We start from the raw sequence: 25,615 nt of genomic DNA, 5'->3' as shown, positions 1-25,615 counted from the left end.
TAAAAAAAAAAATGTTTCTTTAATTTTCAGCTTTATGGTACTAAAATGACATTATTTTACCTCATAGTCTTAGTAAAATTAAAACTTTTTCTCATTAAATTATAACTTTTTTGTCTTAATATTTTCACTTTATTCTTCTGCAATTACTGCTGATTTTTCCATTTTTGCAAGCCCCCAGTTCGCTTCTTTGGACACCCCTGATATATTGATCTTTCCACTTATTTAGCTTTGAAGTGAGATTTTTATCTATAACACAAAGTGTACTTGAACATTCAAAAACCAAAAAAGTTCAATGTAATACCGTCATTCTAAGAAGTATTCCTAATTTCTGGCCCACTTACGTCACTAGACAAGGTAGCCAATCAAAGTAGAAATAATACTATAGAAAAACCTGTCAGTATTAGGCAGTACAAATTTAGACTAATGCAAAATACAACCACAATTTAAAAAAACCCTAAATGAATATCTTACATCTGACAATAAAAAACAAGGCTTATTACCTTCGTAAAGACAGCAGAACGTTACATTACCGTCAGTCCATCGTTTTAATGAGAAGACGTTTGAGCATGAAGTTTCTGTGCTAATGCCGCCATCTTGTGTTCACACACCAGAACAACATGGTCAAGTTGTACTTAGAAACATTTACTAATAAGTTCTTCACGTCAACACTTACTTAATTTCGATAACGCAGAGGAACGTTTCCAATCATGGTTACTATCCAAACTGGTGTGTCTTGCTATAAAATGTTTATTTTTTATGCTGAACACATGCTTACTGAGCACAGACACACTATTAGCTTCCTGATAACAAGCTGCGTGACTTCTGTAGAACAGAGAGTCACATTTATTGTTCTAAAGAGCCAAAGAAGTGACCCTGAGCCAAAGCAGCTGTCGTAGATAGCAGCCCCCACCAGCCTCTGGCAGCCATGTTTTCACAACCACAGATAACAAAGAAATGAAGAGGGGGGCACGACAAACTGTTGCGTAAATTAGGAGTGGGCGATACTGAAACATTTTGTGTCTATCCGATACCAACTACATATTGGGCCAGTATTATCGATAGCGACACGTTTTACTTGAACATTTTCAAGCTCATTGAATGCATTTTCATGATAATAACCAAAATATTTAGCCAAACCAAAAATATTTTATCAATAAACTTGCCTGTGAACAATTTAACAATATATAAATAAGACAATTTAAGTGTAACAATATCAACAAATTATAAAACGATTACCTTTTATTACATGCAGTTGTTGGAGCAAAATAAACTCAACAGTGCAAAATAACTAAGCTCATTGGCTTTCATTCATTCATTGTAAACAATATAAAACCCATTTTTCCTTTTTTTGAATGGCTTTTGGCTTTTCCCATCAGGGGTCGCCACAGCAATCGATCGCATGAGCGATTTGACTTTGTTTTTATACCGGATGCCCTTCCTGATGCAACCCTCCCATTTACCCAGGCTTGGCCCCGGCACACCAATAGCTTGGTGTTAATACTGTATAACAATGGATGATAACAGTATGAACAATGTAACAATATGAACAGCACAATGAAAAAAAACACAGATATTTGTGAAAATAAATGTAGAAAAACATGACAGATATCAATCTCCTCAATAATATCAATCGGATACTAATACTACCCTTAGTACCGATAACGATGATGTTTGGATCAATCTGCCCAACCCTGTAAACGACTGGATGTCAACACCCTGTGAAAAGGATGCAAGGGAGGACGGTGGGACAGAAGCTCAGGGCTTTTAGGGAAAACGCAACGAGAAAAGAGGTACACTTGTGGGGTCATCTTGACGTTTACCCACCAGGACATGATATGAGTCAGGGAGTCGTTCGCAGGGTGTCCTGTAACAAACTCTTCCCTGCAAGCTGTCTCACACTGTGAACTGTGTGTGTGTGTGTGTGCGCGCCAGAAAACATTTTTAAATTATGCTGCAAAGCTTGGCTTTATCTGCACCACAATTCATCTGACTCAGTACTCACCACACATCTTCATAAAAGACGCAAAGAAAGCAACACCCTTGCATTGTAGACAAGTCAAATCAGATCTATTTGCAAAGTAAACGTCCACAAATTTTGCCTAAAGGGTACTCTTGAATCCTTAGTGCTCTTGCATCCTTGTTGGGTGGCCCATGGCGGTGAGCTGAAGCATCACCTCCTCCTGAATGAAGTCATAAAGATCACTGTCTCCCTCAAACACGCTGAGCCAAAGTGGAGGTCATGTGCTTATGTGGATGCGTGCAAATTGGAAAACGTCTGCGTTACGAGCAAGATGAGTTACATTGCGCGGGCTTAATGACATGGTTTGTATTAAACTTGTTTAACTTCTTCCCTGTCTGTGTTTGTCTCCCACTCTTATAATTACGATCATCAGTCAATCTTTAGACAAGCCCTTTGTGTAAGCAACATCTCACCGCGAGATTGATAGATGATGGGAGAAGAGTTCACACAAACGGACGAGCATTATCGCATCAGATTACCTCTTTCTGTCTCCCTCACCCTTGTTATCTTTCGCCGTCTCTCCGTCGGTGACTTTTCACTTGTCAGTTGTGTTACATTCTACTTTTGGAGAATTATCAACATGTATGAGTGAGGGGGTACTCATGGTATGACAAAAAGGCTCCGGGGGTACACAGAACATAAAGGTTGGCACTGCCCTGCACGCTGAGTGGCGTGGAGGGTTCAAAGTTGAGTTTTAACGTGATGTGTGTTACCGAAGCAACACAGTAGCCCGTGTTTTTATAAGGGATTATTGTGCCTGTTGTGAGATCATTCAAACTCGCAATAAAAGCCTGTTGCTCTGGCGATCAAGTCTGGTGTTTGTGTGTCCCATCGCACCTTACAGTACCATTACTGACACCTAGTGACCCGTGTAGAATACTACATTTTATCACCGTCTTTGAATGTGTCTTTAGAATGCTTTATTTGTATTTTAATTGATTTAACCATGATTATGTTTGAAAATGCAAAAAATACTTCTAATTTTAATTATTTGTTTTTACTAATAATAGGCTTTTTAACCACAAAACATAATCGCAAAATTAATTAATATATTTTTGAAAAACGAATTGAATTAAGTCGCAAAATTTGAACCTGAAGACTGTACTCCGATTTCCTGCTAGCGCCTATAAACATACGTTAGGTTAACTGGAAACTAGCATATGTGCCCCATGGTGGACTGGCGACCGGTCTAAGTCGTTCCACTCCTCGTGCCCAAAGTCAGCCAGGATAGGCTCACCCTGAACATGATAAGCAGCAGAAGATTATGGAATGAAAAGTCAATGTAACTTTGCCTCTACGCCTCTACTTGGGATGCCGTTCCCTGTTCGTGCAGTTTATTTTTCAGAGGGCAGCATGAAAAAACGCTTCCATCTTAACCTGGCTGTCCACTCTGTGAGCACACAAACAATACAACATACATGTCCGACAAGTATTTCTACTGTATATCAATCATTTAATCGTTTCATCTGCTATCCTGGTTTGTACAAACAGAGGGACACCGTAAAAAGTGTTTATTTTGACTTTAGATGAAAATAAAACGTAGTAAATAACCAGTTAAAAAGGGATATGAAATGCAGCAGAGTAACCTCTTTACGCCTGAAACAAAATCACAGTCACAGTGCAACAAATTCCTGAAAAATGAGAACTTGTGTCAACTTGTTGAGCTCAAACTACTCCAGGGCTGTTTTTTTTGGCTCTTGTCTTTTCATTTTCATGGTGTAATTAGTTCATATTGCTTATGTTATTGAATTCATTCATTCAATTTCTATGCTGCTTAATCACAGGGGGTATGCTGGAGCCTATCGAACCCAGATCTTCCCGATCTGCTGACTGTGTGGCCAACATGCTAACCACTCGGCCACCGTGCGGCCCTTATGTATACATGTCATGTTTAAAATGTTGTACTCTTGCTCTCCATGATGTGGAAATGTCATATCAGGAGGTTGCTGTGTTTTGAAACTGTCCCATCACTCTCACTCTACACCTCGTGTTCGACACATAATATAGTCCATCCAACATTCAAGCATTTCGGCCAATAGTAGAAGAATGCGGATTTACCCTGTACGCAGCTTGAGATTTATGGTGTATTTTATTAAAAGAAACTTACAATAGTGCCACACTGGGATCCAATTTAAAAGGCCCTGCAATGGGCCCCTTTAAGGTCTGTGAAAAGATGTCAGAGCATCAACATTCCCAATGTATCGCTGTATTGTGTTATTTACTTTTATGGATTATTGAATGCACTGGGATTAGGTTCATTGGATATTGGTTAGACAGACCATCATTTGTTACTCAATATCACACGATAAATAATGATTTATGACCCGTTAGTTTGACACTTTATTTCTACATTTTATTTCTACCATTAAATATTTCACAATATAATATTTTGCCCCTCAATACAACTGATATTTCAATATTGAAATATAATTGGAAAAAAAAATACTTTGTGAAGAGCCACCGACAAAAAAGCCCTGCATGGGTATGCACCCATAGGTGAGGTGTGTCACAAGGTGCGTCACAAAATATATACAGTCGGTTCCCGCACATTCGGCGTTTGCCATTCCAGGTCCCGCAAATGTGCAGATTTTTGCGAATCTTTTCTTTTTTTTCTAAAAAAATAAGCCGCAGAAAACACGTCTCATTCACCACAAGTTGCTAGTAATTCATGCAGTAAATACGTGATAATACAATTAAAATGTACAGTATATACATTCCACTGTTAGAAAGCCCACCGTTTTTGCATGTTTATTTAGTTTTGCTTAAGTGATAATGGTTTTTCATCAAGGTCGAGATTTCGCACTTTGTTCATATGTGACACAAAAGTCGCGTGTAAAAAACGGACATTTTTATTGCCGTATCAATTACTTGTGTTTTTTCACCATTTACCAGAACGTAACCCCCGCAAAAAGCGAGAATCTGCTGTACAGTCGCCCCTTGCTACAGTACATCGCCATTTGAACTCTCTCACTCTGTCGTGGCTTTTCAGAAAGTGATGAATAAATGATGGCTGTTTCGTGGTTGACTGTGGCCCATTATTAGTCAAAAAATATTGAAAGACATACGTAGTGTTCTGGTGACTGGGCATCAGTAATGACACAAAACATTGATGAGACATTACATTACCTTCACACTGCATTTAGTCATGCCATGGCATGTCCGACATGATAGAGTGAAAAAAAAGTTCTCCTCCCATTCCGTGTGGAAGTGGTACATTTTTGGCTTCTTAATTTGCCTTTCTTCCCTAGTCTGTTTAAAACCCTTTCTTAAGTTTAGAATAAATAAATTGGAGGCTAACTAGTTAGCTCAGTAGCTTGCTATATGCTATGAGTGGCGGCCGTCACTTATGTCCCTGCAGTGATCGTGTAGCCTGCGCTATTAGTGTTGCACAATGTGGCAATGTGAGGTGGGTGTTATTTCATGTCTACAGGGCTCTAATAACGGTAAAAAAAACATATTTAGGAAGTCATAAACAGGTTTTCTATGCTCTAACTCCGAAAATATTCAGTTTATTAATGTTGAATCCTACTTCATACTACTACTTAATTCATTTGTCAAGGCCGGGTCAGGAACCAATTTACTGCGATAGAAGACAACTGCATTTCAAATCCACACTACCAAATAAAAATGTCCCCCTTCAAAGTGATCCCCCGGAGTCTAACAAACATTCCCAGTCTTCTCTGCCATGCCTTCATGCTCTCGTGGAAGGATTCTTCCACGATCTTCCACAGTTCGTCACAACCATCTTGATGTTGTCCACGTCTTCAAAACGTGTCCCCTTGATGACCCTATGATGCTTGGGAAAAAGGAAAAAAATCACACGGTGCCAAGTAGGGAGGCTGCTCCAGCACGGCGATGTTCTCCTCAGCCAGGGTTACGGTTACGTGCACATGGAAGAATATGACCAGCAGCAACTGTCCTGGAACTTTTCTGACACACCTCGTAGTTGAGCAATAGGATTTGCTTATTGTGTTGTAGAATATTGTACGACTACTATTTTACTATTTTTTGTCTTATTCGTTTTGGGCACTTAATGATTTATTTGAATGGTTCATTTTTCAGGATGGAACGATAATACAAACTTCATCTTCAATGATTTTTAAAAACAAGAATTAGGTGTGCAATTTTGAATTAACATATACAGGGTCAGAATTACAGTGCTCCCTCGTTTATCGCGGGAGGTTCCCAAATTAGCCCACAATAAGTGAAATCCGCAGAAGTGGCCAACTTTATTTGTTTGCAATTATTATATATGTTTTAAGGCTGTAAAACCCCTCACCATACACTTTGTACACTTTTCTCAGACAGGCATTAACATTTTCTCACATGTAGCTCTTCTGTAAACACTCTCAAAGTTTAAATTTCATTTGAATTTTAATGATCAATCTACAAGGTTGGACACAAGAAATTGTTAAGTGACTCACACGTATTCGCTCCTCTGACCGTGCCTCGTCTTGGCGCCGTTCGGTAGTAGCGTTTTTGTATCCTTGTTAAAACATTTTGCTCCTGCCGTCGTCCTGCTCCTTGAACCGAGGACTCATTTAGCCCGTTAGCTTCTTTTTCTTCTTCTTTCGTTGTTTATTAGCAGTTAGCAAGCAGCTCACACTTAGCTAGTTTTCTAGTCACCACTGACCACAACAGGAAACGGCACGAAGTTTAATTGACAATGGCCTACAGCCAATCAGGACGTAGAACATAATGGGCGGGTCCTCCCTTAGCTAATAAAACTGTTGTGGTTTTATGTTTAGCCTGCTATTGTCTACTGTGGGTTCCTAATATGCTCGTACAGGCACGTAAACACATACTAAGACAAGTTGAGCGGAACACATCTTTAACATGAGTATACAACACCCTCTACTGGTAGCAGTAGTAAATACAATAACAGACATTTACAACAGAGCACCGATAGAACACAATGCCCGTTCATACACTGGTAAAAAAAATTGCACTTATCTTTTAAAAATCTGTGAAAAGCAAATCCGCGAAAGGCGCAAAATGTCTCCCAAGCGTGATGGCTTTGCGTTAAAGAAAAGGAAAGTGAAAGTGAAAAATAATGTGAAAGTAGACATCGTAAAACGCTCAGAATAAGCAGAATTGCAGTTCAGCATTGGCCGCATGCAAGGCATATCAAGCCACTCAAACACCACGACCATCATGAAGTGTAAAGAACGTGAAATATTCTACCCTTATGAAATCGAGCGTAGTGAGTGTACCTGTATGTAATTACAACTACTGTATAGTTATACGCGGTAAGTGCCGAAAAGGCTGTTTTTTTGTGTTAATTTCAGTACTTCTGCTCAGAAATTTCTTATAATTTAATTGGTGAATTAGTCCCAAAGAAATTGTCTGTTGACTGGCAACTGGACCCATATACCCTTGGTGGATCGTGGCCACGATATGCAGACATGAAACTACCATTCTGGAGGAAAACTTTAAATAAAGATCGCAAAAAAAACAAACAAAATGGCAGAATATGACATGTGACAGTGCTGATAAGATGAAAGTGGGCTGCGGCATGTAGCTGACTCCAATGAAAAGATCTCGTCACTTTAAACAAGCTGGAAATACATACACATACCAAAGTGACTTTGCTGCACCAGTAAAAAAAAACAGTCTACACAAAATTAGTTAAGCAAGCATGTTATTGTGACTTTGTCTCACTCTACATTTGTTCAAAAGAGACACGTTTACCTAAAATCACATTCACACACAATGATAGACCTATGAGACTTTACATTGCATATATTCAGCAATAGTTCCATCATAAGAATGATGCATAGAATTTATTGTTGGTTTGACACGCAACCTCAAGTACAAATGCTAGTGGTAGATGTGGCTTATCGCAACACAATTACCGTACACAAATATGACAAAGGACTGCTGATAATTTTCTGTTGGGCAGTGCTGTGAGCGCTCTGTGACTGAAATGACTGGTGGCTCACATAACTGCAAATTTTATTTCTTAAAAATGAAACTTTGGGGGGGTGTCCATACAAAACCTCATATAGTGTACTCTCAGGATGCAGCCTTAATACAAATAAATATGCATGCAAGCACGGTAGTTAAAATGGATGTGCTGTATATTATTTCATAACAAATTTATGCGATTCCATTTTGTTATCCACCCTTATGCTTCCAGAGGGATGAATCAAGTTGAATCACTGAAATGAAATCATGAAAGCTCCCTGAAAATAGAAATACCACTAACGAGAGGAGAGACTGTGAGTACTTATCAGCAATAATAGGGAATTAAGTGAAACTGCTTTCTTGTGAAGTAATATTTTAACTGTACACTGTGAAGTAAATAACATTGATTTACGGCAAAGGCACAATGTGACACATTGGAATCCCAACAGACTCCTACCTGAAAATGAACGCATGAATGATCATGTGCGGTTCACGCATGATAAGTGAGAAGTAGTGCGCTTCCATCAGCCCAGAGAAGCAGTTTCATGTTGTTAACGTCATCGTTAGCTAATGGTGATAACTGGTCCACCAGCCTTTGCACACATGCTCACACCAGTGACGTGCGGTCAAGGGAGGCAGGTAAGGCAGTCTCACCTGTCATGATGGAAAATTACAAAAACTAATAATAATAGCATCAAATGAATCTTAATATTTATTCACTGAACTGTATTATAAATGTACTTTCTGTATGATTCCAATTGTTTTGAACATTTACTTAAGTAAAAATAGCTGAATTTGCACATTTCCTGATCGAATACTGGGCAGAAACCTACGATGAGGCTGCCGTGCGCGTCTCCGCTCGGTTTAGTGCGCAAGTTCGGCGGTCTGAGTGCACTCACTGAGTGCTCTGAGTTGGCTCATGGCACCTGCCAGTTTCTGTTTGTCAGCATGTCGGCAATAATGTAATGTCACAGAAACATTTATTGTACACCATGACTTTCTACAGCCTGGGTAATGTCTTTAACGTAAGTATGACATCATTATTCTTGCTAATCGGACAATAAAATACACACGAATGTCATACGGGAGGGTTAGGGTTAGGGGGTGTGCGTGAGCTGAAAGGTGCTTGTCCCTGCCATCCTTCCATAGACGGGAAAAGCCAATGTTTATTTATTTATTTGACGGCAGCAGCTCTAGCTAGCAGAAGGTCAAATGCATTAAATATATTTTTATGCTCTGCTGAATGAATGAGTGAATGAATTTGACTGCCAGAATGGAGGATTGTATATCCACGCTCACCAGAAGGTGATCAGACTTTTACAACAAAGTATCAGAACTTTTTCTGGAGAAGGATAGCGTATTCAAATAAAAGGCAAGATCACAATAATAATTAATAAATGTGATGTATTTGAAAAAAAAAAAAGAAGTTTAACAAAAGTGAATTATTGTCTTTTTTTTCTAACATAAAAAAAAGGAACCAGTGCCTCACCAGTAATGAACCTCACCGCACGTCACTGGCTCACACATACTGGTATTTCTCACCAAATGGTTCAGGGACTAGAGAGATGATTTTTACTTTTAAATTCACTATATATATATATGCACAGACACACATATACTATTTACATACTTATATCTGTATAAGTATTTTAAAAAACTAATCACCAAAAGTGCATTACAACATCAGCCCTGTGTATCATAAGAACATCATCATTATATATATTTTTTTAGACCAAATAACTGCCCAACCCGAAAGATATGCTTGCAAACCTCTCAAGTCCAATGCAGCAATATCCAAAGTGCTTCTAAGAGAGATGGAAGTGAGTATTCTTGTCATCTTATCTTTATATTAACAACAGTCTCTACTGGCAGGTCGAGTCCACAGCTGCATTGGCGGCGTTGACAGCGTTCTTAGAAAGAGAACATGTGAGTTTGCCTTTCATTCTAATGGTAATGGTAATTGACTACAGCAATGATGAACGGTTTTATAGATTTAGTGGCAAATCAAAAGGAGAGACACAAAGGTTCTGTTTTCTCCAAGCAGAACAGTATAGTTTGGTACAGTACACAGTTTTCTGTTGTGGACAATACCAAAATAATCAATACTGGACCAATTTTTTGCACACTTCACTCCAGTTACTGGAGTGTCAAGCACAGCGGTAAAACAGTGTCCCCCCCATTGCCTGATTAAGATTTTCCTTTGGTAAACTGAACTGAATTCCACCGCTTGATGAAAACGTGGCCAAATCTACCCCAGCCTCATTGGGGTTGGATCACGCTGCAGGTATCAAATGGTTAATTCCAATTTTGTACATTTATCTGATTTTGGGGGGCTTTTAAGTGACACATATTTCATATCGTGCTTCTAGTGACTTGTCCACTAGAGACGTGCGGTCAGGAGAGGCAGGTGAGGGTGAAAAAAAATAATAATAATAACATAAAAAATAAAAAATAGTAATATTTCTCCATTGAACTCTGTTATAAATGCTGGACTTAAGTGCGCAAGCTCAGCCTAACACCTGAGTGCAGTTTTGAGCGCAGCAAATTTGATGACGATTTCTATTTGCCAGCATGTCGCCAATATAAAGTTTGCAGAAACATTTCTTGTACACCATGACAGTGCTCAGCCTGTGTCATGTCTTTAATGCAAGTGGGACATCATTATTCTTGCTAATTAGACAACAAAAAACATTTTGTTGAGACATTTGACACGCTGAGGCGCTGCAGCACCCCACCTCACCGTGAAGGGGCGGGGGTGCTTGTCTCTGCTGTCCTTCTACAGAGAGGAAAAGTCTGTGTGTGTTTTTTTTTACTTCAGTGAAATACACAACAGCATGCAGTGCCGGCTACAGCAAGACTTACCGACAAGTCAAAAGCATTAAATATATTTTTATGCTCCGCTTAATGAATGAATCCATTTGACTGTGAAGATGGAGAATTATAATGCATATCCAATCTACTTCATATACAAATGGACTAAGGGACTAAGAAGTATTTAAAAATATAAATATTTTAACAAAAGTCAATTATTCTCTTCTGAACAATCGATACTAACATAAAAACAAACTCTAAAGAAGTCAGTGCCTCACCAGCCACGAACCTCACCGCACGTCACGGATGTCCACACACCCAAAACGCAAATTAACTACTACACACTCGGAAAGAAATGGAAGTGGCAAAGTAAACAAAGTTTATATTAAACCATACTGTTTATCTTGCCTGGAATGACTTACAACATGTTTTAAAGGCAGGTAACCTTGGTATCAATACATTGTTTGGGATAATTGTCAATGCACTGCTTGATGGTTTATGCGCTTTCACTGTAATTTGGATTTGAGTTTGGCCGAGTGGTTAGCATGTTGGTCACACAGTCAGGAGATCGGGAAGACCGGGGTTCGAATCTCTGCTTGGGCATCTCTGTGTGGAGTTCTTACCACATTCAAAACACATGCATGTTAGGTTAATTGGCGACTCTAAATTGTCCATAGGTGTGAATGATTGTTTGTCTTTATCCCGAAGTTGGGATAGCATACCCCCGCCACCGTAATGAGGATAAGTGGCATGGATGAGTTTGTTATATGTTGGTGCTTTTATATACCTGTACACATTGGCAGAATCCTGATTCCTCTGAGAATTTTACATTTAAAAGGAAAAAATGGAATTGCGTCACTTGAACCATGTAGTGTAAATCCAGGCTAGGCACAGCACGCAGCTATCATATAAGCGTAACACCCTTCAGGTGGGAGCGTGACAATATAGGATAGTCAGCACTTAAAAAGCCAATTATCGAACTCAGAAAGCAGTTCGCTTCAAGTGCTGCTGTTGACCGGCTCCCGATAAAATCGTGCTATACTTACACAAATTCACATTCTTTTGTTCTTTTTGATTTAAAAAAAAGATGAGCAAAAATAGGTAGTTTCGAAAAGAGACACGTCTATGTTTTACTTCTGTGTCTGTCAAGCACCCGAAGAGTTTCAAGACAGGTTTTTGTCAGAAATCAAGGGAATCAATAGCATTGCCAAAAATTGAAGCTCTTGCTGAATTTTGTAAGCAGGACAGGTGCAAAAAGGATATTAAAGCAGTCAGTATCTTCCTTTACAACTGCCAAACCAAGGTAAAAGGCTTGATATCTTAAAAAGTAATTACAACAAATTAGGGCAAGTCAGTTCATCAGTGACAGAGACTAAGCTCCTTTCGGACTAAGCACTTCTTGCACTGGACCACACAGCACCAGTGGAAACGACACAGACAGTTCTCCTCAAACACCACCGTTTCTTCCCGGTAGCCACGCTGACAGCAGAGCAGATCACAGCCGCTGATATCCATGGCAGTGCTGTTGCACATGCGTCCACGCGTCCCCAGAGAACCTGTTTTCCGATTCGCCAGACAGAAATCAGGTGACTCATCCGAGTAGATCAGATCCTGTTTGTCGGGGGGCTTGATGTTGTGGCCTACAGGGATCAGCGTCTTGCCGTCGTTGCCGCCCATCACTTTGGAGGCTCCGTTAAATCGCTCCAGAAGACGGTTGCCTACCTCACGGAAGTGCGGCATCTTCTTCCAGCAAGTGCGTAATGTGCATGATCCAGACAGTCCGTGACACTTGCACTCTGTCCGCATGTAAAGCTTCACTGCCTTGAAGAGTGAGACGGAGCATGTGGGGGTGGTGTCGTAGACAACGAAGAGTTGAGGGAGGAGAGAAAGAGAATATTATTTAAACAAGAAAAAAAAACCTTCTGCTTTTTGTATATCGTTTGAAAATAAAACAATACACATACTTATCTTGGTAACACAAAAACAGACGCTATTCAGAAGGAATTTAAGTCTCTAACCCCCCCTTTCCGTTCATGTTGCCTCTGGCCTTCCTACATCTAACAAGCCTTGACAACAGATCATTCACTTGTACTGCACATAATTAACCCATCACACACAGCAACACACACACACACACACACACACAGTCACACATATTTTGAAAACGTGTACGCACACATGCATCATTGCACACAAACAGACATTTACACGCATCCAAGCGCACTTATTTCACAACCGCTGGGCATTTGTGTGTGCTCCCCTCTAATGTTCAAAATGGTTTGTTCACTAATGCTACAATTGGAAAATATCCCAAAATCCTAGTCACTTCTCCGCTACCTGTCTGTGACCCCAGCTGCAGTCAAATGTAATTATGTCTTTTGCTTGTAAAATTTCTGCAAGTCTGTGTACCGAACTGCACTGACGGCTAAAAGGGCGACGTCGGCTCTGAGATGTTAAAAGCCGCACTTTAAATCAACATCATTAACTGAGCTAAAAGGTTACTACTTCATATCACCCTCTTTAAGAAGCATTAGGACTAGCTGGGTCCATAATTCAGGTAGTGTTCATACGAGCAACAAAGACAAACTTTGAGCCTCTCTATGAGCTGTGTAAATGTTAGAGGATAGCTGCCTCGGAGGCTTGAAAACAAAATGTGTGGCACGCTCGTTTTTGTGTTTCAGAAACCTGATTCTTGTTAGAATATCGGCTTACGGTGCTACACGAACATGGCTAGGGGCAATGTGTTTCTCCTTTGAATGTTAGTGGAATGATGGAACATTCCACAGGACAAGCAACGCCTTTGGAGCACTACCTTTAAGAAGATTGTGAAACATTGATGTGGTATAGCTCAGGGGCATTCAGCTAAAATTCAAGTAGGTCCAGAAACAGAAAATTTCCTCAATCTAATGTTCGGTCCGGTCCTCCCCACCCCTTCCCACCAAAACTACGAACTGCGGGCTGAAAATGGTCCAAAAAGGTACTGTAAAGTTAAAAAAGATGCTCAAAGGCCAATACGGAAGTGCCCCATCAAAACTGAATTGACTTATTGACTATAGGTCCAGATCCGTATTGGACAGCGTCTGGGTCCGGACTCCGACTGCGGTCCACCAGTTAGTGATCCCCAGGTATAGCAGCAGTACAAAATTGGAATGAAGTACAGTCATGGCCAAAAATATTGGCCAAACATGCCATAGTTGCCAATGTGTTTGGCCAAAGACCGTGGCATCTTTGGCATGCCAATATTTTGGCTATGACTGCATATAAGCTCAATGGACGCTTCATTATGGACACCTAAATATTTTAATGAGAATAGATAAGAGCTGTATCAAAAATTCTGCCTGTCCAAGGTTATAATGCTCATTCTTGACCACTCCCATTAATGGTAACAGGCAGACAAAATGAAAACAAGATGTATGCATTTGTACTAGTTTATTACAGTATGTTATTGCTGTGCTTGTTTGCATTGGTGTAGAACCTAATTATCTTAATTATCTATGATAACTTAATTGTAATACTAGAAGCACGTCTTATTGTGATACAGAGCTGTTCTGCACCACTCCAAACTATGTCCAAATAAACAACATATCAGTCAATTAAAATGAATACCTCTCTAACAGTGTCAATCAAACCCGAGCATCATAACATTTTTTGATACAGCTTGTATTGGATTTCATTTGTTTATGCAGGTGTATAGTAGATATTTTGAAGCATTTTTACCAGTCGCCCAGCCTCATTGTTGTGCAGATCAATGAGTGTTCTGATGTCGCTCTTGCCCCTTCTCCTCTTGGCATCCATAAACTGTTTGGACTTTTCATAACCAAATTCCACATCATCTCCACAGCCGCCCCACTCCCACTTAACTCCATCTCCAGTGGAGGACGACAGAGGTTTTGGAGGGGCTCTGTTCCTGGTTGCCTCACAACCACACAGCAGCAGGTCTCCCATACTGCAGGCCTGTGTCACAGCGTGGGTCACACCGGCGGCTGTTATGGCATAAACAAATGCTGTCTCTCGGATATCTAGAATATGAAAAAGCAAGAGGTTCATTAAATATGACTTGCACACATAATCACCAGAGTGAATCATTAAAAGACTGAGACTTACTTGCATTCCTGGAAAACAAAATCCCATTATCTCATTGTGTTACACTTTCCAAAGACAGTGAACCGTGTGCACCAAATCTATGCTTGGGAAGCCTAACCCTAACCCCCTAACCCTAACCATGTGTTAAAATTAGGTAAATGTTGGTATAGTTCATTGACAAATGGATGCATTCACTTACAATGTCTCACGAGCAAGGATACTTCAACAATATTAAGATAACGACTCAGTGATGCTAGTTGGCTATGAAATATGAGTAACATTTCAAGCTAAGCAAAGTTCAATGGGTTTTCACTTGTATAGCGCTGTGACAGTCACTGCAGCATCAGGAGCAACTGGGGTGTTAGTGTCTTGCTCAAATATACTTGGACATGGTGAGCGGGAGACTGAGGTTTAAAGCCACAACCTTCCGGCTGAGAGGCACCTGAACCTTGCCACACCTAAATGGTGATTTATGGCAAGGTTTTTTATCTTTGTCTTTGACCAGTTATTTGACAGTGGACGTACACAATATAGAGAGACATTACAGAGTAAGACACATTCGTCATTCACCAGTGATTAGCTTTTACTTTGTGTGAGCTCTCTGTATGTAATAATTCCAAACAATTGTTGGAAAGCAAATGGGAACAAAAATAAAAGATCCATCCATTCTTTCAAACACCCGCCTGTCCATGCCTTCAGTCAGTATACAAATCTCAGCCACCAGAAAAGTACCTTTCACACAATCATCACTACATTCTCAAGCATCATTGGATTTGCAGCGCTGAGAGGAGGCAACACACACAGACAGACACACACCGACAAACACACTGTTTACAGACCACAGCTGCTGATTTATTTTTGGTTCAGAGCTTTGTACTTGTGGATAGCTAAAAGTTCATTGACAACTGCAAATTACCGTCCGTCCTCAGCACACTTATATCTGCACTCATTTCTTTTGACAAGACAAGAAGAGTCAAGAAGATTTCTAAAGTTCCGTTGTCCAAGGTCTTCATTTCATTCTAGTCATCCCTCGTTTATTGCGGTTAATTGGTTCGAGAGCCAACCGTGATAAGTGAATTTCCACGAAGTACTTCAATATTAACTCATTCAATACCAAAGATGTATTTATACATTTTTGTAATCCCGAACGCCCGATCCCAACAACGTATGGATACGTCTTTTACGCTTTTTACGCAAAAGGATATATTGGATATATTAAAGGATATATTGTAACTCTTCATGTGGAAGTACAATTTGATGCATTTAATTATGCTTGGAAATCCCAGAAAATTGTAACTCAAAACATGTGAATTCAACTTAAATGACGTGGTGTCTTTGAACACAACTCCTCATTGCTCGTAACAACACAGTTAAAGTCTTTTTAAACAGCTAAAATAATGCATAAAGATAACAATAACCTATTACCCAAACATGTCTTACAAAACATTTCTACAAGAGAGAAGAAATATGACCTTGGGAAAAAAATACATTTCAGTATGTGGAATTAAATTATGGAACGGATTGCGTAAGGAACTCAAACAATGTACCAAGATGAGCGAATTCGAAAAACAAAAAAGCTCACTTCATTCACTGACCATATTGAATCCAAAAATAATACAGAGGTATGTGGATTTTTGTGAATTATATAAAATCGAATCGTATGAAAACTGAAAGAATTTTTCCCATAAGAAACAATGTCAATCAAATTAATCTGTTCCATATTAATACAAATACATTTTATAAAGATTAATTCTAGTTTTAGCAGTCATAACCAATAAAAAAAAAAATGCACGGACAGTAAGTAAACAATGTGTCAGGTCCTTTGGGTAACGTTCTCATTTGAGTTTGCCAAATGAATGTGGCTTACAGGATGCCGTAGTATTGTGCAGGTTTTGCAAGTATCGTTGGTTGTGTGATCCAAGATGGCTAAATAAACAAGCGATGTACAGCAATGTACCAGATGGTATCACAGCAACAGTTTATCATGTGCAATATAGTACGATAACCAAGGCAGTGTACCAAAATCGTCATTAAAAAAGGAATTACAGTAATTTTTCCCATACGAAATAATGTAAATCTAATAAATCCATTCCAGAAAGCCAAAAATGTTCACACAAAACATGTTTTTACAGTTTTATAATTATATATAAATATGTACTAATACAAATAAATGATGAATCGGAAGCAGGAACCAGAAGTCAGCTCTGTTGTCTCTCTATGATGTCTCAAAAATGTTAACAAAAAACTGATTTTTCTATTTTTCAAAATTATAGTTTTACATGCATTCTAAATGCATATCAATGAATGAAATGGGAAAATGAATCTTATATGGTTACTTTTACCTTTACTGATGATATCCTTGTTGCCAAAGACACGATATGGCAGCAAGATCAACACAGACAACACCTTCGTGTTTTGCCATTAGTTATATCTTCATTCCATTCAATTTGATAGTGTTTCTCACCTCAATAACCCAAAATGGAGCCAAAGAAAGTCGCAAATGCCAGCATTTGATAAAGAAGGTGACACTATTGAATTCAAGAAATAACTCCTGACAAAACACGAAGGTGGTGTCCGTGTCGAGCTCGCTGCCTCTTAAATGTTCATTTATCCCTTTCATTCGCAATTGGCATGTATTTAGAATGGCTTTATGCATGTAAAACTATAATTGTAAAACGATAAAAATGTGCTTCGTGTTAACATTTTTGAGAGTGAACCTCTGATGACATCATAGACGGGCAACAAAGGTGACTTCCAGTTCCTGTTTCCATGTCGTGGCAAGCTAAAAGGATGCTAACAAGGACGTTTTGTGATGAAAATACATTAAGAACACTGGACTCACGCAGTGTATAAACAACACAACAAGATGCATGTCATGTCAAAGGCAAACCTTTGGCGTTAAAACACGCTAACCGAGGCGTATGTTAACCGAGGTTCCACTGTATAAAAAAAAGAGGCATTCCAAAACCGAGCTTCCACTGTACGGTAATCATAGCCATTGGTTTTCTGACTAGCCATAATTATGTCCTAAATATGTCTACAGTTCTTAATTCACAGCAAGGCACAATTTTGTCAATTACATATTTAAGTGAACGGCTTCAAAACTAAGCAAATACATTTTGGAGTTAAAACATTTTGACCTTTGACCGCCCAGATCTAAGCTGTTCGCTCTTGAGTCCAAGTCCATATTATTCATAGAAACTCCCTGAAGGTGTTATAGCTTGAAGAGAATGTGTTATGCATGCAGAGAGACAGATGGACAGCCAGTAAATGCTTCCTAGAGCCGTGGCTGTCACTACCACTGAGGCGTGAAAAGTTCTAAAAAACAATTCCTTACTTCTTGCTCAGCATCGAATGACAAACACTCACACACGGCGCTGAGAGAGACTGAACTTTGGGATTGGGATACAAATGCTGCGTGGTCCTCACAAAAAGATGACCGATTGCTACCACTCAAACACATTTTTAAAACTGTATATGATCTTTGACCCCATTTATTCCCAGTATTTTAGTTAGAACATGTTACATACTGTATAGTCAGGAAATTGCTGAAGATCTGACCAAAAAAAGAGTAGACAAGTGCCATAAAAATGTGCATGGACGACAATAAGACTCGGTGTACAGTGTTCAGAAAAATTACATTTTTAAAAAGTATTTAATTATAGTTACTAGTTACTTTACCAAAACACAAATTCCGGAAAAGTAATTACGGAATTACTCATTCATAAATGTAGTTAGTTACCAGGGAAGGTGATTATTGCATTACCTTTTTGAAAAACCTGATTTACCTTTGTAGTGGCGTGCGCCGTTGAGAGATATTTCATCAGATTAGGTCTGAGGGCTGAGCTTGTGACTTGCAATTCCCTACCAAAACGCTAGAGGCCAGTGTTTTACTGAGAGTGAGCAATCACAACTCTTGTTGACTAGCTATTTAGCTTCCTGTGTAGTAGTAGTAGTGAACAATGGTGACTGAAGCGACATCCACATCATTGATATAGATCAGTTCATATTAACCTGCCACATTTCACTGTCCGTGAAAGTTACCGCATAGTTGAAATACCGATTAATTTGACGACCAGTTACTGGAAAACAATAACGGTGTTATGCTGTTATTTTTAATACATTCACTGCTGTTGAGTGTGTAAATTTGCAAAAGCTCAAGACTAACTGTGTTGAGAAAAGTGACTGTGTATGTGTGTGTGTGTGTGTGTGTGTGTGTGTGTGTGTGTGTGTGTGTGTGTGTTGCAGCCAAAGTAAAGGACTTTTATGTCTAAAAGCTGGAAGGGGGTTGAGCGTGCAGTCACTACCATCTCCCCTGCCAACTCCATATCTCATGATTCAGAGAATGGGATTCATTAGGATTGGTAACACACACACACAATGGGTGGCGTGCGATGAGCCCGACACACACCAGTATGTTGGGATATCAATACCAGCTGTGCACCCCAGCACACAGAGAATACAGCCGGTGCATACAAATTTGAAAAGCATTGTTTTAGTTTAGACTAAAACTATCATATATGGTTACATGTTGTCCATTATGATGACCGCATCTTGTTTTCATTCATGGTTCGTATTTGTTTGGGTGTGGGTATAGTAATTCCACATTCAAACACATCCCAAGCATTACCGTGTCTTTTGAAAGAATTCATTATACAGTGGAACCTTGGTTTTTGTCATTAATCCGTTCAAAAACCAAAACGTACGAAAACCGACGCAATTTTTACCGTAAGAAATAATGCAAAACCAATTAATCCGTTCCAACCCCCACCCAAAAAATAATAACACAAAACATATTTAACAACGAATAATTAGCGTTATATACAATTATTGATTAGAATATTATTAGTAATTATATAATTATATTTTACACTGAGAAATCAAAGTGAAATATATCTAAATATCAAATGAAATGGATAAATGAGCATTTAACATGAGAGAGATGAGTGGAGGGAGGAAAGGGAAGGGTGATGGGGTGAAAGGGAACGGATGCTGTTTCACTCTTCAGTCCATTAGAAACTTCACTTTAAAGAGTGGATGGTTTGAGCTGTATACTTGCTCACTTGAACTTTCTTGTAAACTTCAGCAGCAGGTACAATCATCATGACACACATCGGCCCGTCTCACTATCTGTTATGTGTCTACGTTAAACCATTGGCCCTGCAACCCATTAATTAGAACCCTTTACATTGCAATCCTATTGCAGCTGATCGATTAAAGGATTCCCGGGCCGGATTCTGTCTATAATGTCCCAAATTTAAAAGAACCACTATCCATTTTTCGAAGAGACTGAATCACCAATGCGTGGATGCTAGTTTGTGAGACGCACTGTCTGGTCGTATGATAACCAGGACAGTGTGCAAAAACCGAGACATATTTGTGGCAATAATTTTTGTCAGAAACCGCATTCTACAAAAACCGAGCCCTACGAAAATTGAGGTTCCACAGTACTGTACATACTAGTATAAAACAATGTGTGTCCAACTGTGAGTTATGTTCCAAGACGAATGGCAAAAATAAGACCACACCCATATATGACAGTCGAAACCCAACAATTTTATTAAACACATTTTAAATTCAGTTTTACACACTAAGAAACAATAACAGGCATATATATATATATATATATATATATATATATATACATATACAGTAATGTATTAAAACAGTAGTAACACATCAGGTCTAGTCAAAGCATCTTCCTGCTGGAAATGTGACTGAACTGACTTTGGAGATAGTATTCTCTGCCGGATTCATAGCTGCATCACTCATTTTCTCATGCAGATAGTGCCATAAAACCACTTTATACTTATGATACCGTAAAAAAACAACATTATTTACATTTTAAACCAGAGGAAAGAATTTGCGGCAGGGCGACTAGATGGGGATCTACTACTTGAATTTTTCCGATTTTCCATCTGTCCATTTTCAACACTCCCTGTCGTCATTTGGGTCACGGGTCTATCCCAGGTGATTTTAGGCTTGGGGCAGAGTACACGCTGGTCTGGTTGCCCGTCAAACAGACAGACACCCATTCACACTGACATCCGGACCTATGAGCAATTTACAGTACCCAAATATCCACATGCATAATTTTGGGAGCAACTCAAAACTGTACACAGAGATTTAAACCCGTACCTCCTGAGGCCAACCAGAATGTGTCATTTTAGTTGCAAAATAGAAAAAGAAATAAAATAATATAAATTCATCAAATATATACTCGATAAATATATATGTCTTACGTATCAGTACCTTGGCGGATATCACTCCCAGAGAAAGAATAACAATAAAGCAACATAAGCTGTCAAAATTTAAAGAGGAACAAGCTGTGTTGTGCTCAGTGGAAGCTATAAAAAAAATTGGAAGATAAAAAGTGCCTTGTTTCATATTTTCCTTGGAGACATGAATTCCAAACAAATTCTCCGCCACAGCGGGTGTCTGGGCCTGTCGAGGTCTGCTTCTAATTCCACAGGGCCCTTCTGCAGGAATTAGCACATATTCTTTCAATCCTCTGACTTTTAGGCAATGATACTGGGAGGTCTGGGATGTCAAAACACGAATTACGGAGGCTGACATAATACAAATATGTTCACTGTATTTTTGTTTTGGTGATTTTGGTCGCACGGAATCAGTGGCAGCAAGAAGCATCATTCAAAATAAATGATAGAGGGGTCGATGAAAAGGTTGTTTTAGGCAACTTAGAAATGAATTCAATTTTTATTAGTAGGGGAGAAATTACCAGACTCCCTAAATAAGTCTTTTAGTGAATATTGTGCAAAGTTGGGCTACGGGCACACGGTGGTGGCTAAAGTTTTCCTACTGCTGGGTTGCACGTGATGTCACATCCGGTCACAGTCGTCACCGGCTCAAGCAAATGGAGGGTAAACAAGTGTATTTGGACTTAGATGTCAAGCAGAGTCAGAGCGAAAATGCCGCATACCTGCCGCTGATCTTGCGTGTAGAAATCGTTCAAATCAGGATTTCGGAAAACGTTATTACCAAGATTGTCCATCATAAAGGGAAGAAGGTTCAAGAAACAACCAAAATATGCAGGGAAAGGTGGCTGCTGAACCTGCCTCTCTCATCAAGTTGAGCCAAGTCTGAACATGTTCGTGTTTGAAGTGACCAGCAACAAGCAAAATTTATACTAAAACTGAAGTTAAAATATTGTTGGAACACGATAATGCCCATGAAAATGGGAAATGCAAAAAGAATTGCCTCACAAGAGAAATCTATTTGTCATTGCCTTATACCTCTTCATCTAAATGCCCCAACTGTATAAGTGCCCAATTCTTCAATACACTAAATATACCGACAAGATTACAAAGCCTGGTCTGTTGCAAGAAAATAAGATGGACAGGAAACATAAAAGACAAAGTAGTAAAGCTACACCCACAATGAATTAAAACAAATATTTTGAGAAATAAACCGGTATTCTGGCAGAACAATACAATCTAGAAACAAAAATGCACCGCCCATGTCCACTGCAGGCTCCTGGAGAGCTACTTAACAGGGTGGCGATTGCGTTGTTTCCTACAAATGATTACCTACAAACCCCCTATGGAAAAACAGCGCAATTCAATGATGAAGGACACATACAAGAATGTATTCATACAGAATGACTTGGTGTAAGAACGCAGATAGACGTCTGACGTGGAAGATAAGCTTTCACCGCTGTTTGATTGCCTTGTTTTCAACTATTTCATGGCTTTATGCAACACACCATGGACACTCACACTGTTTGAGCACATCATTTTTACAGCATGCACCATTATTCACATTATTCTTCCAAACATTGTACAAAGATACTGAGTTTGTATGTGTCCATATTGAATGTTTTGGTCACCAAGCGTCATACTGGAAGTGACACAGACTGCCTTCTTCAAGTATATTTATTTGTCATGCTATTTTGTGAAATCTGCAGTGTGGATGATGTTGTCGGTTTCAACCCCGCCAGCTTTATCTTCATCAAACATCTGTATCTAATATGCCGCTGATGAGAGTAACTGATGACAAATGACTTTTCCCAAGTGACCAATATAACTGGATATGCACATCTCCATACCTACCACACACATCTCAATCATGCCAAAAAATAAAAACAAAAAAAATAAAAAAATACCACCATGGGAATTTATCTCTCCCTCCAGATGTTTTTTCGTAAATGATATATCGCCTGAATCACATTTTCCTCTTGTTCCGTGTCAAATGATGTAAGTGTATTGTTGACACTAGAATGTTCATGAACCTTAATCAGTGTGTACATTTTATATATAAAACATGTGTTTGATAAACATGTTTGCCTTTTTAAAAAACCTTAAGGTCACCGCAAAGGGGAAGTTTTTTTTATTTTTTATTTTATTGAAAACTCGAACCAGTGTCAAGATTTTCAAAAGCATCTTTTTATACCGCTTATTCTGTTCGGGGACATGGAGTGGGCTAAAGATGAGGGAGACTACAGTACACCCTGGACTGATCACCAGTCAATCACAGGATGATTGTGAAGACCACACTGACTGAGAACAAGTTAATCCACATTTCTCTTCTCACCATTATTCTTCAGTTAGCATTCCGAAAATGAGTAGGCCACAGTTCAGCCTACCTTTCAAAAATAGCTATTACATCCTAGAAGTCATCCGTGAAAAACAGCATAGAGTAAGTAATAATAATAATAATAATAATCCTCAAGATTAATATTATAACATTAAACCTAGCAAAAAGGATTATGCCTCAAGCAGTGAACTTGGAACTTCAGGTATGAAATTCTTTTACACCTCTCATTTAAAGGTGTGACACTAACATTGTGAAATCAATTAAATCACTATTATTACTCTGCGTACACCCCCTCACAGACACACATAGCTTGTTGGCATGTGGTCAAAATGCTTCATGCTAACAGAGCTTTATAAGATAGCCTGGAGATATTTTTGCAAAGTGAAATTGGAACAATGTTTCAATCAGGCATATTTGTGTAACCATCTAACCACACACTCAAATGAATTGGTAAAAAAGCAAAACAGTATCTTTACAAATATTTTCACAGTAGAATTTGCCAAAATGCCAAAACTACATTGAATTAATAACCAAAGAGATGTATGAAACATACTACAACTACAGGCGGAGCAGTCGCACAGTTACCTGCAGCTTGGTTTATGGGTTGCAGTAAGCTATGAAAGGTCACACTAAGACTATTTAAACTTGAATTGGTGAGTGTTCACTGACAGAAATGCATGCCAGTGAGCAGTATCATCATATTAATGAGAAACATAATCACCTGTAACATTAAGCCACTTTATGAATTCAAACTGAGCTCCCCTAGGTTAAGTCACCCACTTAGAAGCAAAGACTAGATTGTAAACAAAGGGGTCCTACTTAACAACTAGATGACGAAATTTTAGTAGAAATTATGTGTGAATGCTGAAGAGATGAAGCTGAACTGAAATGCTGTCCAAATGTACGGTTGTTGAACTCTAGAATGAATGTAGGAATACAGTGGTCCCTCGCAAATTTGCCGTTCAAATTTCGCGGCTTCATTATAAATCATGCTGTTTCGTGGTTGAATACATACTGTACATCAGGGGTCACAAACGTGGTGCCCGCGGGCACCAGGTAGCCCCCCACGACCACATGAGGTGCCCGCAAGCCTGCTTTTCATTCAGGTTTTCAGTTAATAATGAAAGAACAGTCGAAAGAAATGCATTCGGAAATACAAAATGTGAGTTGTGGACACCAGCATTTTGTTTATGTTCTGGTAAAACGAGCAAATTCGCTCTGTTTGGGTTTAAAATAAGCTCTGAAAAGAAATGTTACAAAAATGAGTAGCTCTTGGCCATTTTCATTTTGTAAAAGCAGCTCTCACGAGGAAAAACGTTGGTGACCCCAGCTGTACATCCTGTAATGTTCGGTGAGACATACAGTCACCAGACTTGATTGCCGGAACAACAGGCTTTTATTGCAGTTTTGAGTGTTTGTTAAAGTCTACAGGGTTCTATTAGTGTTAAAAAAAAAACATATTTAGAAGGTCGTAAACGGCAATATTCTATTTCTATAAATAAGGAATCCTACTTTCTGGAAATTCACTTATCACGGACGGAACCAATGAACCGCGATAAACGAGGGATTACTGTAATGGTTAATTTATTTGAACATGCATACAAGTTACATTGGAATACATCGCATATTACAGTTCACGGTTCTGCATGTCCGAAAGGAGTAGGAAGAAGCAAAGCTTATTTATTCCTATCCCCCATTCGCTTTGCATCAATTGAAATACATTTGTTCACTTCCTGTATTCCAAATGCACTCTCTTCTGGTTGAATACATAAGAAAATTATAGGGTAATGTAATAATGTGATAAAATAGTAGTCCAATTTCTTGTCACCGTAACTACTTCATATGACAATTCTGTTGAAATGTAGAATAAAAATGTTGAATTAATGTAGACATTTTGAGATCTAGGATAAATGTAGGACTAGTTTGAAAGCTGAGGAGCTGAAGCTTTACTGAAATTCTAGATAACTGTGTAAATATTGAAATGACTGCTGAAATGTTGGAAAAATGCTGGAATATCTAGTTTGAATGGGTCGAATGATGTGAGAAATGTTGTACTGACGTAGTTTTTGACCAGGAGGGGGCAACAACTAAGCAGTGCACAACGTTACATAACGTTGTGCATAACGTTAAAACGTTATTTGGATTCTGCGACACGTGTTACAGACGACCTAATAATCAAGCTTCAATCCATCCATAAAATATGTTTTTTCAGGGTACCCTTTCTGTTGCACTAGAACATTT

General features: G+C 38.9%; 1 protein-coding gene across 1 annotated transcript in view; it reads right to left on the bottom strand.

Moving 5' to 3' along the window:
- Positions 1-6,027: 6,027 nt before the first annotated feature.
- The window catches only part of wnt6b (wingless-type MMTV integration site family, member 6b), a 38,413-nt gene continuing 18,825 nt past the window's right edge, over positions 6,028-25,615 (bottom strand). Inside the window, exons 4-5 of the mRNA XM_054787694.1 lie at positions 14,456-14,757; positions 6,028-12,559 (exon numbers count right to left, since the gene is read on the bottom strand). Of these exons, the coding sequence (XP_054643669.1) occupies positions 12,098-12,559; positions 14,456-14,757 (764 nt within the window). The 3' untranslated portion in view covers positions 6,028-12,097. The remainder of the gene's footprint in view (positions 12,560-14,455; positions 14,758-25,615) is intronic.

The sequence above is a fragment of the Dunckerocampus dactyliophorus genome, chromosome 9 (assembly GCF_027744805.1).
Source record: "Dunckerocampus dactyliophorus isolate RoL2022-P2 chromosome 9, RoL_Ddac_1.1, whole genome shotgun sequence".
Lineage (NCBI taxonomy): Eukaryota > Metazoa > Chordata > Actinopteri > Syngnathiformes > Syngnathidae > Dunckerocampus > Dunckerocampus dactyliophorus.
Note: the sequence above shows the minus strand (reverse complement) of the source record. Positions and strands in the feature narration are given on the sequence as shown.